The sequence below is a fragment of the Salmo salar genome, chromosome 16 (genome assembly GCF_965601325.2).
Source record: "Salmo salar chromosome 16, fSalSal1, whole genome shotgun sequence".
Taxonomy (NCBI): Eukaryota; Metazoa; Chordata; class Actinopteri; order Salmoniformes; family Salmonidae; genus Salmo; species Salmo salar.
This window is the reverse complement of record NC_138306.1, coordinates 1,978,887-1,997,501: the sequence shown is the minus strand read 5'-3', so window position 1 is coordinate 1,997,501 and position 18,615 is coordinate 1,978,887. Positions and strand designations below refer to the sequence as shown.

The window sequence follows — 18,615 nt, the reverse complement described above, 5'->3', positions numbered from 1 at the left end:
AGCAGACACCCCATTCCACTTTCTGGCGCCTTCTGAGAGCCAATGGAAGCCTTAGAAAATGTCACGTTACAGCAGAGATGCTGTATTTTCGATAGAGATGCAACTGAAGGACAACAAATTGTCAGACAGGGCACTTCCTGCATGGAATCTTCTCAGGTTTTGACCTGCCATATGAGTTATGTTATACTCACAGACACCATTCAAACAGTTTTAGAAACTTTAGTGTTTTCCATCCAAATCTACTAATTATATGCATATTCTCATTTCTGGGCAAGAGTAGTAACCAGTTTAAATCGGGTACGTTTTTTATCCGGCCATGCAAATACTGCCCACTAGCCCCAACAGGTTAAAAACAGCCTATGGAAGATAATTTAAAAATCTTGCCTCACTTAACCTCTATGGGCTAGGTGGGACGCAGGCGTCCCCCCCGTGGTGCACTCCATCAACAGCAGGTGCATTTCAAGAGCGGCAAATTTGAATCCAAATAAATGTCAAAATTCAAATTTTTCAAACATACAACTATTTTACACCCTTTGAAAGATAAACATCTCCTTAATCTAACCACGTTTTACGATTTCAAAAAGGTTTTACGGCGAAAGCATAAATTTAGAGTATGTTAGGACAGTACATTTACAAGAGTTGTGTGTAATGTTTTGTCAATTCAAACACAGGGTCACCAAAACCATAAAACCAGCTAAAATGATGCACTAACCTTTTACAATCTCCATCAGATGACACTCCTAGGACATTATGTTAGACAATGCATGCATTTTTAGTTCTATCAAGTTCATATTTATATCCAAAAACAGTGTTTTACTATGGCATTGATGTTGAGGAAATCGTTTCCCTCCAATAACCGGCAGTCAAGTCAGCATCACAAATTAAATAATTAAAATTAGAAAACATTGGTAAAATATTATATTGTCATTTAAAGAATTATAGATTTACATCTCTTGAACGCAATCAACTTGCCAGATTTAAAAATAACCTTACTGGGAAATCACACTTTGCAATAATCTGAGCACTGCGCCCAGAAAAATACGCGTTGCGATACAGACTAGTCGTCATGTTGGGGAGATCTAAAATCGAAAATACTATGTAAATAATCCATTACCTTTGATTCTCTTCATCAGATGTCACTTCCAGGTATCACAGGTCCATAACGAATGTAGTTTTGTTCAAAAAAGCTCATCATTTATGTCCAAAAATCTCCGTCTTGTTAGCACATGATCTAAGCCCGCCGGACTTCACTTCATGAACGAGGGGAAAAAATATATTTACGTTCGTTCAAACATGTCAAACGTTGTATAGCATAAATCATTAGGGCCTTTTTTAACCAGAACATGAATAATATTCAAGGTGGACGAATGCATACTCTTTTATAACGTATTGGAACGAGGGTACCCAACATGAACTCGCGCGCCAGGTGTCTAATGGGCCATCATCGTTCCATGGCTCTTGTTCGGTCAGATCTCCCTCCAGAAGACTCAAAACACTTTGTAAAGGCTGGTGACATCTAGTGGAAGCAATAGGAAGTGCCAAAATATTCCTCAGCCCCTGTGTTTTTCAATGGCATAGGTTTAAAGGTAATACAACACATCAGGTATCCACTTCCTGTCAGAAAATGTCTCAGGGTTTTGCCTGCCAAATGAGTTCTGTTATACTCACAGACACCATTCAAACAGTTTTAGAAACTTTAGAGTGTTTTCTATCCATATATAATAAGTATATGCATATTCTAGTTACTGGGTAGGATTAGTAACCAGATTAAATCGGGTAAATTTTTTTATCCAGCCGTGCAAATACTGCCCCCTAGCCCTAACAGGTTAATCTTTATGACCCTCCTGTGTGTATTGTGTGTATGGCGGTGCATTTCTTTGGTTCAGCACTCTGATATCCAGTGGGCTGTGGAGAACTTCTACATCAGTTCTTAACCTACATTATGTGTTATGTTCTGCAGGGCGGTGCGTTTCCGGTTCTACCAGCAGCACAGTGATACCCAGTGGGCTGTGGAGAACTTCTACATTGGGCCATCGTGTGACAGTCATTGTGGGGGACATGGAGAGTGTCTGGACCAGCGATGTATCTGTGAACCAGGATTCACTGGACCCAGCTGCTACGCCAGCACTGCACTCAAGGTATCAATCAGTTAATCAATCTTTATTTATGTAGTACATTTCATATAATGACATACAAAGTGTCCCTATCTGGCTTGAAGGACCATTTATTTTGTTCACATAGCAAAAACAATGCAATTCAAAATGCAATTACATTGCCCTCCCCCTAGGGATTCTGCACCATGGCAGATTATGTGGCTCGGAACGTTTGTGTGTGTCAGACATAGTATGGACAAATGTCCATACTATGGACAATAAAGTATCTATTCTATTCTATTTCCCCAGACATCTCTGAAGGAGCGTTTTGACTGGGATGGGGCGCCGGGCCCTCAGTGGCAGGTGTTGGAGGGGGGTCGTCCCTGTACTGACTGTGGGGTTCTGGTGGAGGGGACCGCTTTGTACTTTGGAGGAGCAGACGCCAGGCAGGCCGTCACTGCTGACCTCGACCTCAGAGGAGCCAAGTTAGTACTTCTACTGATCAAAAGCCTGTCAACTTCACAGGATTTTGTTATAATATTCCCTTTCAGTTCCTACTACCACTCAAACTTTTCATAAGATATATCGTTTTTTCCATATGTTCTCTGAGATCACAATCGCTGGAACTGCTTCAGATGTGCACAGGTCGTTTATCTGTGTTTGAGTCCCGGCATAAGTACTCCACTGTTAATGGCTGTGTGAACTGTGTTTTATGATCAGGTTTGTAGAGTACTGGGCCAGGATAGGAAGTGAAGACAACATGACCATGTGCCATCGCCCTACCTGTCGCAAAGAGGGAGTGCTGCTGGACTACTCCAAAGACGGAGGTAAACTGTCAAACTGTACTAAACAGTAGTAAACTGATGTAAAGTTTAGTTTGTAGTAGATGTAATCTTTAGTACACTGATGAAAAATAGAGGATTTTTTCCCCCCTGAGATTTCATTCATGCCCCCCCCCAGGTGTGTCATGGACCCTGCTTCATGAGATGGACTATCTGAAGTACGTGTCTGTAAGGCGTGATTACATTGTTTTACCAGAGGGGGCGCTGTCTAACACCACGCGGCTGCGGTGGTGGCAGCCCTTCTCTGTCTCCTCCGGTCTGGCATCACCCGGGCTGGAGCGTGCTCAGTGGGCTATAGATAACATCCTGGTGGGAGGGTCTGACATCAACCCCTCCACCCTGCTCGACACCTTCGATGACGGTAAACACAGCATAGAATAACGTAATATTGGATAACAAAACATAACATTAATCCCTCCACCATGCTGGACATCTTTGATGATGGTAGATAGTTTGTGCTGAAACACTTCTGACATGGAATGGGAGGTGAAAGTGTAAAGTTGAATCTGGGCTCTGTTTTGTCCTGTTGTTGATTGTGAAGGTGTCTTAAGCTTGCCATTTTACTCTCCTTATCTCTCTTGAATAATATTCTGAAATTTTCTGGATCCTCTCTCTCTCTCTCCCAGAGGGTGTGTCCCATGAGGAGAGCTGGAGCTTCTATCCCAACGCGGTGCGTACGGCTGGGTTTTGTGGCAACCCATCCTTCCACCTCTACTGGCCCAACAAGAACCAGGACAAAACACACAACATCCTAGCCACCCGAGAGCTTATAGTACAGCCTGGATACATCCTACAGTTCAAGGTATCGTTCAAGCACTTATAGACTGGCTAAATTCTATAGTTCAAGGTGCTACCTCTTAGCATTTACAACATGGCTACATTTGACAGTTTAAAATCATTATCATAATCTACAAACAGAGGTCCAAGAATCGATCCCTGTGGAACCCCAAAACTTACTTGTGACTCTCTCTGTCTCGCTGTATGTAGATTGTGGTGGGCTGTGAGGCAGACAGCTGTGAAGACCACCATTCTGTCCTCCTGCAGTACAGGAAGGATGCCAGGTAGGAGAGATTTCTTCCTATGTGCTAACTTACAGTGCTGGGACAAATATATTGGCACCCTTCCATTTTCTTAAATAATTCCCTATTTCTTCTCAAATTTGTCACCACACCATGTTAATGGATTTTATTTTTGTAAATTTAAGTTTACAATTTTAATTTAGAAAATGAAGACAAATGGCTTGGACAGAAATATTGGCACTTTTTTTGGTGCAGAATCTGCTCTAATCCTTCCAGGCTGGAAGGGTGCCCTCTACCAACTGCTGTTTTCAGCTCTCCCCATAGGTTATGGATGGGATTCAGATCTGGACTCTTCACTGGCAACTCCAGTTTCTTGAACCATTCCAGGGTGCTTTTGATGAGTGTTTGGGGTTGTTGTCCTGAATGCAGACCCATTACCTTCAACAGAGCTACAGTAGACTTTACGGTGAAATGTATGCTTACGAGCCTTTCTCAACAATACATAGTTTCAAAATAAAATTGAAACACAAAATGAGTAAAATAAAATAAACAATACAATACACAGGGAGTACCAGCACCAGATCAATGTGCTGTAATCACTGCCAAATGTGCTTCAACAATTTACTGAGTAAAGGGTCTGAATACTTATGTAAATGTACTATTTCAGTTGTTGTTTTTTAATACAGTTGCAAAAAAATCGAGAAACGTGTTTTTGCTTTGAGATTATTGGGTATTGTGTGTAGATTGTTGACGGGAAAAAATAAATCTCATCCATTTTAGAATAATGCTGTAAGGTAACAAAATGTGGAAAAAGTCAAGGGGTCTGAATATTTTCCGTAATCACTGTATGTACATGAAGGCAGGGTAAAGTGACTAGACATCAGGATATATAATAATTGTTAAGTTCATGTTTTAAGTATCCCTATATTTCTGTTATTACGGGGCTATCACTCAGTCAAGAGTGCGCCTGCGCAGGAAATTAGTTCGTGGATGGACCTAGCCGTGAGTGTAATGGCTACCTTGTAGTGTGTTCATACAGTATAGTAAACTTTGTTAAACTGGAACCTTGTCGTTGTGTCATTTCGAGTTAACATTGGTAGCAGAGGATGGCTAATAACTACAATGTGCCACCTCGCTTCGACGAGAAGAGGTCGTACGAAAGTTGGAAAAATGAACTTGGAATCTGGACACGGGTTACTAATCTGGACGCGAAAAAGCAAGCACTTGCGGTGGTATTATCGCTCGAGGGAAGAGCGAGAGATACAGCACTGGAAATATCCGTTGAGGATTTGAACAATGATGATGGTATGGGAACTTTGATCAGAGCACTGGATTCTGTATTTCTTAAAGAAGAGAAAGACTGTGCCTACGAGGCATATTCAAACTTTGACAGTGTTTCGAGAGATATTTTGGTTGCAATGACGGACTACATCATTGATTTCGAACAAAGGTACAATAGGATGCGCAAGTACGACATGGTTCTCCCGGATGCAGTGTTAGCTTTCAAGTTGCTAGATACTGCCTGTCTAGATGGTAGGGAGAAACAGTTGGCTTTGACTGCTTGTACTGTACTGACTTTTGCATCAATGAAGTCGGCACTAAAAATAATTTTTGGTGAAAAGACGTCTGTCGCGCCGTTAACAGGTGGAATGCAAGTGAGTGACGGAGCATATTACACTGAGCAGCAGAGAAAAGGCGCCAAAAAGTCACGTTCTCAAGACAACCTGAAGAGGGCGCCATTTCCCGGAACAAATCCACTGGACAAATATGGAAGGAGATCAAAATGTGCTGTTTGTCAAAGCACTTACCATTGGGTTAAAGACTGTCCTCATAAAAATTAACAAGTTAAACTAACAGAGGAAAATGTAAACACAGATATAGAGCAGTGTAACATTACACTGTTTTCAAATGAATCTGCTTCTGATACTGAGATTTTTATAGTTGAATCCTTAGGATCTGCTGTGATTGATACTGCATGTACACGGACAGTGTGTGGTGCAAAATGGCTTGATAGCTATGTTAGTGAACTAAATATGAAAGAAGTACAAAATATGATTGACACACCAAGCAACAGAGCTTTCAAATTTGGAGATGGGAGAATTGTCCATTCTACCAAGAGAGTTAAGATACCAGCAAAAATTGGTCAGACTAAGTGTCACATTGAAACAGAGGTGGTCCCTACAGATATCCCCTTACTATTAAGCAAAGCTTCCCTCAAGAAGGCAGGGGCTGTACTAGACATAAAAAATGACAAGGCAGTGATGTTTAAACAACCAGTGACTCTTGAACTTACTACCTCAGGCCACTATTGTGTAAACATTTTAGACAAAGACATCACACAGAATCCATGCAAAAATGAGATTCGGACGGACACAGAGCACATGGAGATTCTGACAGTCACAGAGAATATGAACACAAAAGAAAAACGCAAAGTATTGTTAAAGCTTCACAAACAGTTTGGACATGCTACAGTTGACAGACTTCAGAAGTTACTCAGCAGTTCAGGGAATAATGATGATGAGAGTATTTCCATTCTACAGCAGATAGTTAACCTCTATGGGCTAGGTGGGACGCTTGCGTGCGTTCCAGACACTATCCGAAATAGTAAAGAAGTGTCGCGCGCATGGCGCAATTCGTGACAATAAAATTCTAAATATTCCATTACCGTACTTCGAAGCATGTCAACCGCTGTTTAAAATAAATTTTTACGACATTTTTCTCGTAGAAAAGCGATAATATTCCGACAGGGAATCTCCTTTTCGGCAAACAGAGGAAAAAAATCCCAAACGCGGGGGCGGTCAGGGTCACGCGCATAAGCCCAGTGTCCCTTGATCGGCCACTTGAGAAAGGCGATAATGTGTTTCAGCCTGGGGCTGGAATGACGACATTCTGTTTTTTCCCGGGCTCTGAGCGCCTATGGACGACGTGGGAAGTGTCACGTTAGAGCAGAGATCCTTAGTAAATGATAGAGATGGAAAAGAAGTTCAAGAAATGGTCAGACAGGCCACTTCCTGTAAAGGAATCTCTCAGGTTTTGACCTGCCATTTGAGTTCTGTTATACTCACAGACACCATTCAAACAGTTTTAGAAAATGTAGGGTGTTTTCTATCCATATGTAATAAGTATATGCATATTCTAGTTACTGGGTAGGAGTGGTAACCAGATTAAATCGGGTATATTTTTTATCCAGCCGTGTCAATACTGCCCCCTAGCCCTAACAGGTTAACAATTGTGAGACATGTCAAAAATACAGTAAACCTAAGCCCAAACCAGCTGTTGGTTTGCCACTAGCTTCCAAGTACAATGAAACAGTGGCTGTAGATCTACATGAGTTAGCACCAAGTGTGTGGTACCTTCACATAAAGAAATAAGAGAAATGGCAGAGAAATTCAACATGGAAGTAAAGACAACTGCTGCATACAGTCCATGGAGCAATGGACTTCTGGAGAGACACAATCAAACACTCACAGAGATCATGCTGAAAGTGAAGCAAGACAATGGATGTGACTGGAACACAGCCCTAGATTGGGCTTTGATGGCAAAAAACTCAATGCACAATGTTCATGGTTACAGCCCATACCAACTAGTGTTCGGGCAGAACCCTAATCTTCCCTCTGTACTGGTTGACAAGCCACCAGCACTAGAAGGGGCCAGTGTGAGTGCATGGGTGGGACAGCACCTTTCAGCACTACATGCAGCGAGAAAAGCGTTCACTGAAGCAGAGTGCTCAGAAAGAATTCGCAGGGCTCTGCGTAAACAGCTACAACCCACCGATGAGAAGTACGAAACTGGAAACAAAGTGTACTACAAACGAGTTGACTGTCAAGAGTGGAAGGGACCGGGAGTAGTCATTGGCCAAGATGGTGTGGTGATATTTGTGAGGCACGGAGGCATCATTGTCAGGGTGCATCACTCAAGATTGCGGAAAGTAAATAATCAACAAGATAGAGGGGCTGTTGCTGAGAATCATCCTAATGAAAAGGAGACAGTAACAGACACAAACCTACCAGATGTCACATCCAATGATATGGACACTGAAACTGACACAGGAAATGGATCAGAGACCTTCAACCATGCCACAGATAATACTGTTGAGCGTTCAAATCAGGAAAACATTCAACAACAGCCGCATGTGTTAAGAGAACATGGTTGTTCCAATCTGAAAAACTGGACAAACTGTTAAATACATGGACAGAGAAAGTGGTATTCCACATACAGCAACCGTCATTGGACGAGCAGGAAAAGCCAAAGGAAAACACCAGAACTGGTACAACTTGCAGTACTCTGAACCAGTTACACTTTCTGGTACAACAGGGTCAGCTGACCTGTCACTTGTAGATAATCTCAGAATTGAACCAATGGAAAATCGAAAAAAACAGAATGACATTCAAAATGATGATGTACTTGAAACAAAGGACGTGTCATTTGACTCAGCTAAGCTAGATGAGCTCAGTAATTGGAGGAAAAATGGAGTGTTTGAGGAAGTTACAGACATTGGCCAAAAATGTGTCTCAACAAGGTGGGTGTGTACCCTTAAAGAGTCCTTAACTGGAATAGTGCCTAAAGCACGTCTAGTGGCTAGAGGTTTTGAGGAGCTGGCTGCTAAACAACTCCCAAAAGACTCACCGACATGCGCCTCAGAGTCACTCAGATTGCTGATGTCAGTGATCTGCCAGAAACAATGGAAACTTAATTCCATAGACATCAAATCTGCATTTTTGCAGGGAACAGAGCTGTCAAGGGACATTCACATCCGACCTCCGCCTGAAGCTAAATGCGAAGGAACACTGTGGAAACTAAAGAAGTGTGTGTATGGACTGGCAGATGCATCACTCTACTGGTACAACAAAGTCAAGGTAACAATGCTGAGTACAGGTGGAAAACTGTCACAAGTGGATCCTGCAGTCTTCTATTGGCTTGATCAAGACTGCAGTGTGACTGGAGTACTTGCCTGTCATGTTGATGACTTTATCTGGGGTGGCTCACAGACCTTTGCTACAACTGTGATTCCACACCTCAAATCTGTTTTCCAGGTCGGCCGTGAGGAGCATGATAATTTTTGTTATGTTGGCATAGAGTTTATTACAGTTGATGGGACAATACTGATGCAACAGGAGAGCTATATCAAGAATCTTCAACCCATTCACATGGATTCTTCAAGAGCCGTACAAAGGAATTCCCCTCTATGTGGAATTGAAGCTGATCAATTGAGGTCAAAGATAGGACAAATTTTATGAGTTGCTAGACAGAGTAGACCTGATGTAATGTTTGATGGTTGCAACTTGGCATCTAACACAAAACACGCCACTGTACAAACCATTCATGAGGCAAACAAAGTTGTTCGTAAACTGAAATCACAACAAGTGACTTTAAAGTTTCAGCATGTTGGAAAAGATGACTCTTTGAAACTAGTTGTCTTCAGTGTTGCTTCGCTAGGGAACCTTACAGATGGAGGCACACAAGGTGGACATCTAATCGTGTTAATGGGTGAAGGAGGAAGATTCTCGCCTATCTGTTGGCAGTCAAAAAGGATCAGAAGGGTTGTCCGAAGCACACTTGCTGGAGAAACACTTGCTCTTGCGGATAGAATTGACAATGCGATCTTTCTTGCAACTCTGTTCTCAGAGCTTACCACTGGTGAGACAAAACGGCACATTCTACCTGTAGTTTGTGTCACTGACAACTACTCATTAGTTGATGCTTTGAAGTCAACCAAGTCTGTCACAGAGAAAAGACTTCGTCTTGAGATTAGCAGCATCAAGGAACTTATTCAAGCACAGAGAATCCAGCGGATTCTGTGGTCGACCACAAAGGAACAGCTTGCTGACTGTCTGACTAAAAAAGGAGCATCCGGTCTTGTGCTCCTACAGGCTCTCAGTAATGGAAAGTGGCAGCTTGAGTAATACAAATAAAAACTGTCACACAACCCATTTGTAATGGGGAACTTAAATAATACTTGGACATTTAATTATGTTCTTGATGTTTAATTTGTCTTTAAAGAAAAGGGGGAGATTGTTAAGTTCATGTTTTAAGTATCCCTATATTTCTGTTATTACGGGGCTATCACTCAGTCAAGAGTGCGCCTGCGCAGGAAATTAGTTCGTGGATGGACCTAGCCGTGAGTGTAATGGCTACCTTGTAGTGTGTTCATACAGTATAGTAAACTTTGTTAAACTGGAACCTTGTCGTTGTGTCATTTCGAGTTAACAATAATAAGAGTAAAATAAAGAACAGAGTAGCAGCAGCAAATGATGAGTGAAAAAGTGTGTGAGCGTGAACTTCTCAAACTCAACTGAGCAAGCCTAAATCCTGGGAATGTCACGCCCTGACCTTGGAGATCCTTTATTCTCTAGTTTGGTTAGGTCGGGGTGTGACTAGGGTGGGCATTCTAGTTTCTTTATTTCTAGGTTGGCTTGGTATGGTTCCCAATCAGAGGCAGCTGTCTATCGTTGTCTCGATTGGGGATCATATTTGGTCAGCTTTTCCCACCAGTTGGTGGTGGGATCTTGTTTGTGTATAGTTGCCTTGAGCACTGCATATCTTCACGTTTGTTTTTGTTCTTTATTGTTTCTTTGCCGGTTCACGTAATAAAGACGATGAACCCAAACCACGCTGCATTTTGGTCCGATTTTTACAACAACGGCCGTGACAGGGAAAACATTTCTGTGGACCAATTAAACAACGCTGTGTTTACTGACGACCAAATGAAGCATTCAATGAAAAGAATAGCCTCCCTACAATCGAAGATGTGGGAGGTTTTGTAATGCTGCGGGGTTGCTTTGATGCTTCTGGTACTGGAGTCCTTGAACATGTGCAAGGTATCATAAAATCAGCAGATGATCAGGTGTTTTTAAGTCAATGTTCAACTCAGTGTCCAGAAACGGGGTCTCCATTGAACATTGTGGATCTTCCAGCAGGACAACAACCCCAAACCCACATCTAAAAGCACCCAGGAATGGTTCATAAAAAGATGCTGGACTCTTCTGGACTGGCCAGATCTGATTCACATCCATAACCTTGGTGGAGGGCACCCCTCCAACATTTAAGAATTAGAGCAGTTTACAATACAATCCTCTTTCTTCCTTCCCTCTCCACCCTCTCTTCTCTCCAGGTCTGACTCATGGCAGCTGGTCCAGTCAGAGTGTCTTCCCTCCTCTGTGAACAACGTGGGCTGCTCTCCCTTCATGTTCCATGAATCTACCATCTACAGTCCTGTCAACAGCTCTACCTGGACCAGAGTCACAGTCCAGCTGCCTGACCACGTCTCCTCAGGGTAGGACCGCTTTTGCAAATTAGCCTTTTGCCACTCACTAAGCTAGCAAGGTAACAAACTGGCTAATGATGTTTGTTGTGGGTAACTAAATGTGAGCATTCCATGCAGGAGCAGAACAGTTCTCTGAAAGAGAAGAGAAGCATCTGAACCAGCATTTTATTTCTGTGTCTGAAGGGTGATCAAGGCTGTTATCAACGAGCTTCTATAAGGAACATTTGTGTCTGTAAAGGGTTTCTCTCTCAGTTCCGCTCTTTCTTGTCACAGCTCTATAACTCTTTTTCTCTCTCACACTCACCCTTCTCCTGCAGTGCCACGCAGTTCCGTTGGATCCAGAAGGAGGGCGTTGGCGAGCGTCATGGCTGGGGGGTGGACCACATGTACATTGGGGAGGCGTGCCCAGGGCTGTGTAGTGGTCATGGTTACTGTACTAGCGGATTGGTCTGTATCTGTGACGAGGGACACCATGGTGGGTCTGACTGAGTACCACACAAACTCTAACCCAGGGGTCACCAACACGGTGCCCGCGGGCACCAGGTCGCCCCCAGGGACCACATGAGTCGCCCGCAGGCCTGGTCTAAAAATAGCACAACTCACTAGTGAGCTGCGTCTGAAATTTAATTGTATTCTGTTGCTATTCTTTTTAACCTCTTACATCTAGATGTTCCGCTAGCGGAACACCTGCTCCAATATCCAATGATAGGCGTGGCGCGAATTACAAATTCCTCAAAAATACAAAAACTTCAATTTTCAAACATATGACTATTTCACAGCATTTTAAAGACAAGACTCTTCTTTATCTAACCACACTGTCCGATTTTAAAAAGGCTTTACAGCGAAAGCAAAACATTAGATTATGTCAGCAGAGTACCCAGCCAGAAATAATCAGACACCCATTTTTCAAGCTAGCATATAATGTCACAAAAACCCAGAAGACAGCTAAATGCAGCACTAACCTTTGATGATCTTCATCAGATGACAACCCTAGGACATTATGTTATACAATACATGCATGTTTTGTTCAATCAAGTTCATATTTATATCAAAAAACAGCTTTTTACATTAGCATGTGACGTTCAGAACTAGCATACCCCCCGCAAACTTCCGGGGAATTTACTAACAATTTACTAAATTACTCACGATAAACGTTCACAAAAAGCATAACAATTATTTTAAGAATTATAGATACAGAACTCCTCTATGCACTCGATATGTCCGATTTTAAAATAGCTTTTTGGTGAAAGCACATTTTGCAATATTCTAAGTACATAGCCCAGCCATCACGGGCTAGCTATTTAGACACCCGGCATGTTTAGCCTTCACCAAAATCAGATTTACTATAACAAAAATGTTATTACCTTTGTTGTCTTCATCAGAATGCACTCCCAGGACTGCTACTTCAATAACAAATGTTGGTTTGGTCCCAAATAATCCATCGTTATATCCGAATAGGGGCGTTTTATTCGTGCGTTCCAGAAACTATCCGAAATGGTAAATCAGGGTCGCGCGCATGGCGCAATTCGTGACAAAACATTTCTAAATATTCCATTACCGTACTTCGAAGCATGTCAACCGCTGTTTAAAATCAATTTTTATGCTATTTATCTCGTAAAAAAGCGATAATATTCCGACCGGGTATCTCCTTTTCAGCAAACAGAGGAAAAATCACAAAGACGGGGGCGGCCAGTCCACGCGCCTAAGCCCACAGTCCCTTGATCGGCCACTTGAGAAAGGCGATAATGTGTTTCAGCCTGGGGCTGGAATGACGACATTCAGGTTTTTCCCGGGCTCTGAGAGCCTATTGGAACCGTGGGAAGTGTCACGTTAGAGCAGAGATCCTTTGTAAAAGATAGAGATGGCAAAGAAGTTCAAGAAATGGTCAGACAGGCCACTTCCTGTAAAGGAATCTCTCAGGTTTTGACCTGCCATTTGAGTTCTGTTATACTCACAGACACCATACAAACAGTTTTAGAAACTTTAGGGTGTTTTCTATCCAAAGCCAATAATTATATGCATATTCTAGTTACTGGGCAGGAGTAGTAACCAGATTAAATCGGGTACGTTTTTTATCCAGCCGTGAAAATACTTCCCCCTAGCCATAACAGGTTAATCACACTTGCATTTATATATATTTAAAAATGACAATATATTTAAAATATTTTAATTATATATGAGTTTAGATAAGTTTAGGTGAACTCTGACCTACTCTAGTTCAAAGGTCAGCATTGTGCGCGTGAAAAAAACAGTGCTCCTGGAGAGTAAGCTAGCGGGCGCAGCGAAGATGGTAGCTGAATGCAGTTTCTTGCCCCAAAAACATGGCAGAAAAAAGGAAGGAAACTTATCACTTTCACAACGATTGGGAGGAGGAATTATTTTTTACGACTGTGAAAGAAACCTGCGTGTATCTCATTTGCGGGGTGACTGTGGCGACGGCAAAGCGGCACAATGTGGAGAGACACTTCACTACGTGTCACAAAAGCTACCATGCTAACTACCCACCGGGAAGTGCACTACAGGCAGAAAAAGCCCGTGAGCTAAAGGCAGCTTTGGGTAAGCAACAGTCTTTTTTCACGAGGACGGCAAAAAACTCACAAAAACCAACCGAAGCCTCGTTTAGAGCTACACATTTTCTGATCAAGAAGAAGGCATTTTCAGACGGAGAAGTTGTCAAAGAAGCAATGATGATAATTGCTAACACTGTACTTAAAGACGAGAAAAATGGAACCGATCGAATCTCCACTCTCTCCGACGTCCAACTGGGTGCATCTACGATGGTTAGACGAGTGTCAGCTATGTCTGGTAACTTGGCCGATGAGCTGGACCGGGATCTGGCGAAGTGCAGCTGGTTTAGCACCAGTGCGACGAGTCCGTGGACAGCAGCAGTGTATAGCGCAGCTGTTAGTTTTTATCCGAATGGTGTTTGAAGATTTCTCCACAAGAGAAGAACTCCTGGCACTACTGCCCTTAAAGACAACTACAAGGGGAGTTGACATTTATAACACGGTGAAGGAGTTTTTCGTGCAGAAAAAGGTACCATTGGAAAAGCTGGTAGCGGTGACTACAGACGGGGTTCCTGCTATGATCGGCCGACAGACAGGTTTCATCGCTCACTGTAAAAGTGACCCAGACTTCCCAAAATTTCTGCATTACCACTGCATCATTCACTAGCAGGCGTTATGTGCAAAAGTGATCGGCTTTGAGCACGTGATGACTCCCGTTGTAAAAATCATAAACAACATCCGCTCCAAAGCAAAACAGCACAGGATTTTCAAGGTGCTATTGGAGGAGATGTCAGCTGAATATGGTGACCTGCTGCTACACACAGAAATCCGATGGCTCAGCAGAGGACGAGTTTTACTTCGTTTTTGTCTCTTTTGGGTGAAATCAAAGAGTTCAAGCAGTCCAAAGGCGAAGACGTCTCACTGCAAGAGGACACAGAGTGGACACTTGACCTTGCATTTTTGACGGACATTACTGGGAAACTAAACGACTTGAACTGCAAGCTGCAAGGCAAAGGTATGACTGTTGTTGATCTGATAAGTGCTTTAAATGCATTTAAAGCCAAGATGAACATTTTCTCTGGATTTACAGAAAAAAAGGTGCTGCACTTTCCCTCTGTGCAGTCGGTGCTGAAAGACAATGCTTCTGCATCTGAGACATTTGACAAAGTTGCAGAAAAGTACTGTGAAGTCATAAACAGACTTGGGCAAGAGTTTGAGAATAGGTTTGTGACCTTCATCAGCTTGAGCCATGTGTGTCGTTCATTTCCAATCCTTTCATGAATGTGGACACAACATTCTTTGCTGAGCAACTAAGTGCAACGTTCAACTTGGATGCTGGACAGGTGGAGATTGAAATCATAACATTGCAAAATGACCTCCACCTCAAAGCCTACCAGGCTGCAACAAACTTTTGGTGCCTTGTTGACACAGAGACGTACAGTGGAGTATGCACAGCAGCTATGAAGGTTGCTAGCCTGTTTGGTTCAACCAATCTCTGTGAATCAGCGTTTTCTGACATGAACTTCATCAAGAACAAACACAGAACACGCCTCACTGATGCACATCTGAAAGACTCACTCACAATTGCAGTGTCAAGTTACACACCAGATTACAATACACTGGTGAACAGCATGCAATGCCAGTCTTCCCACTAACAAAGAAACAGATACCAGATGTTGTCAGTGGCAACATGGCAGTGCCATTGCGAAGTTGAATTAAAATATTGAAGAATTGTGTTCAATTTAAAAGTGTGTTAAAAAATGCAGCAGATTTGGTCATTAGTTAAAAATGTGACAAGATTTATTTAAAAATAAGTTGATTTTTCTAACATTACATAATTGATAACTTTTTGAAACAGTTCATGATTTGTTAAAAGGGTTTGTCAATGGCTAGTGAAAATGTGACATTTTTCCTATGAAATGTAGTGATGTAAGTGATCATCTGAAAATTTAACAATTACTGAGATTAAAGTGCTGAATATTGATATCTGTTTCCCACCTTATTGTCATTGTTGATAATTATTGTGAGAAATTATTAACGTGATCAGTGTCTTCACATACATGAGTATCATTGATCATTATTAATAACGTATAACTAAAGGCAAACTGAGCAAATTTGTTATTTCAGAAGAGTGTATCAAACTGGTAGCCCTTCGTATGACTCAGTACCCATGAAGTAGCTCTGTTTCAAAAAGGTTGGTAACCCCTGCACTAACCGTAGGGGCCAGTACAATGTTCCCTTTAATAAGTAAGACTGACAGCTAGCATTCATCTTGGTTAAACTTTATTCTTTATGCATTCAAATGTTAGGAGTGTTCCAACTGTCACTCATCTAAAATGTAGCGTCACACAGTTGGGGTCAATTCCATTTCAATTCAGTCAATTATCGAAGTAAACTGAAATTCCAAATCCTCATTGCTTTTCAATCAAATATCTAAATATATTCTTTAATGGACCCCAACTCTGCAGCACCACAATCTAAATAAACCACCCTTTCTTTCTCTCCTCCCTCTCCCAGGTGATGACTGCTCCCTGTCCGGCAGTGACCTACCCAGCTCCATAAAGGATAACTTTGAGTCAGGCAGCATGTCAGAGGAGAGCTGGCAACTCATCCAGGGTGGCGGGGTGGGAAGTGGGTGTGGTCAGCTCTCTCCCCACGCCCACGGTGACTCGCTCTACTTCAACGGCTGTAAAATGAGGCAAGCTGTCACCAAGCCACTCGACCTGACACGAGCCAGGTAGGGCTGGACAATGGATTGTACTGTGCTGTACTAGCCTAATCTTGCCAACTACTAAAGGGACAGTGAGAGATGCTCATTATACAGTACAATGTTATCATGTTAGGGCTAGGGGGCAGTATTGACACGGCTGGATAAAAAACATACCCGATTTAATCTGGTTACCACTCCTACCCAGTAACTAGAATATGCATATATTTATTACATATGGATAGAAAACACCCTAACGTTTCTAAAACTGTTTGAATGGTGTCTGTGAGTATAACAGAACTCAAATGGCAGGTCAAAACCTGAGAGATTCCTTTACAGGAAGTGGCCTGTCTGACCATTTCTTGAACTTCTTTTCCATCTCTATCTTTTACTAAGGATCTCTGCTCTAACGTGACACTTCCCACGTCTTCCATAGGCGCTCAGAGCCCGGGAAAAAACAGAATGTCGTCATTCCAGCCCCAGGCTGAAACACATTATCGCCTTTCTCAAGTGGCCGATCAAGGGACTCTGGGCTTATGCGCATGACCCGACCGCCCCCGCCTTTGTGATTTTTTTCCTCTGTTTGCCGAAAAGGAGATTCCCTGTCGGAATATTATCGCTTTTCTACGAGAAAAATGGCGTAAAAATTGATTTTAAACAGCGGTTGACATGCTTCGAAGTACGGTAATGGAATATTTAGAATTTTATTGTCACGAATTGCGCCATGCGCGCGACACTTCTTTACCATTTCGGATAGTGTCTGGAACGCACGAACAAAACGCCGCTATTCGGATATAACGATGGATTATTTTGGACCAAACCAACATTTGTTATTGAAGTAGCAGTCCTGGGTGTGCATTCTGACGAAGACAACAAAAGGTAATCAAACTTTTATAATAGTAAATATGATTATGGTGAGTGCTAAACTTGCCGGCTGTCTAAATAGCGAGCCCGTGATGCCTGGGCTATGTACTTAGAATATTGCAAAATGTGCTTTCACCAAAAAGCTATTTTAAAATCGGACATATCGAGTGCATAGAGGAGGTCTGTATCTATAATTCTTAAAATAATTGTTATGCTTTTTGTGAACGTTTATCGTGAGTAATTTAGTAAAATGTTAGCGAATTCCCCGGAAGTTTGCGGGGGGTATGCTAGTTCTGAACGTCACATGCTAATGTAAAAAGCTGGTTTTTGATATAAATATGAACTTGATTGAACAAAACATGCATGTATTGTATAACATAATGTCCTAGGGTTGTCATCTGATGAAGATCATCAAAGGTGAGTGCTGCATTTAGCTGTCTTCTGGGTTTTGGTGACATTATATGCTGGCTTGAAAAATGGGTGTCTGATTATTTCTGGCTTGGTACTCTGCTGACATAATCTAATGTTTTTCTTTCGTTGTAAAGCCTTTTTGAAATCGGACAGTGTGGTTAGATTAACGAGAGTCTTGTCTTTATATAGCTGTAAAATAGTCATATGTTTGAGAAATTGAAGTAATAGGATTTTTAAGGTTTTGAAAATCGCGCCACAGGCTGCAAGTGGCTGTTACGTAAACCCTAGCCCATAGAGGTTATACTGCACAGTAGCTGTAAAACGAGGAATACCAAGCCTCTGGAACTCACATGAGACAAGTACTGAACAGGGGCGTCATGCACCCCAAAAAGGGGGCACAAAGTACGTGAGGATGGCTGGGCGGTGGAGAATTTAGTATTTTTCAAACACCTGAAGCAGCTTTTTCCTGCAATCTAGAGCCAAAATCATTATGCTTCATTCTATGTCAAAAAATGTATTTTTCTGCATGTCTAAGCACACCTCTTGAACTGTCTGTATCCAGCTGACGGTTTTTACTTTTTTTTGTTATTGCTTGCTTTTCTAAAGTCTAACCAACCTTGCCAGCAGGCACGCCATTTAACCTCTCTAGGGGGTGTGGGACGCTACCGTCCCACCTGGTCAACATCCAGTAAAATTGCCTAGCGCCAAATTCAAAACCAGAAATACTCATTATAAAAATTCATAAAACAAACAAGTGTTATACATTGTGCCAGTGGAATCGCGTGGCGCGAAATACAAATACCTCAAAAAATGCTGTAACTTCAATTTCTCAAACATATGACTATTTTACACCATTTTAAATACAAGACTCTCGTTAATCTAACCACACTGTCCGATTTCAAAAAGGC

The 18,615-nt window shown here is 42.1% G+C and overlaps 1 protein-coding gene across 1 annotated transcript in view; it reads left to right on the top strand.

Annotated features, from left to right (window-relative positions):
* LOC106573022 (reelin) overlaps positions 1 to 18,615 on the top strand; it is a 318,880-nt gene that overhangs the window by 288,628 nt on the left and 11,637 nt on the right. Inside the window, 9 exon segments of the mRNA XM_082962453.1 lie at positions 1,961 to 2,138; positions 2,403 to 2,578; positions 2,814 to 2,920; positions 3,054 to 3,296; positions 3,562 to 3,737; positions 3,923 to 3,996; positions 11,066 to 11,227; positions 11,536 to 11,693; positions 16,243 to 16,462. Coding sequence (XP_082818579.1) covers positions 1,961 to 2,138; positions 2,403 to 2,578; positions 2,814 to 2,920; positions 3,054 to 3,296; positions 3,562 to 3,737; positions 3,923 to 3,996; positions 11,066 to 11,227; positions 11,536 to 11,693; positions 16,243 to 16,462 — 1,494 coding nt within the window.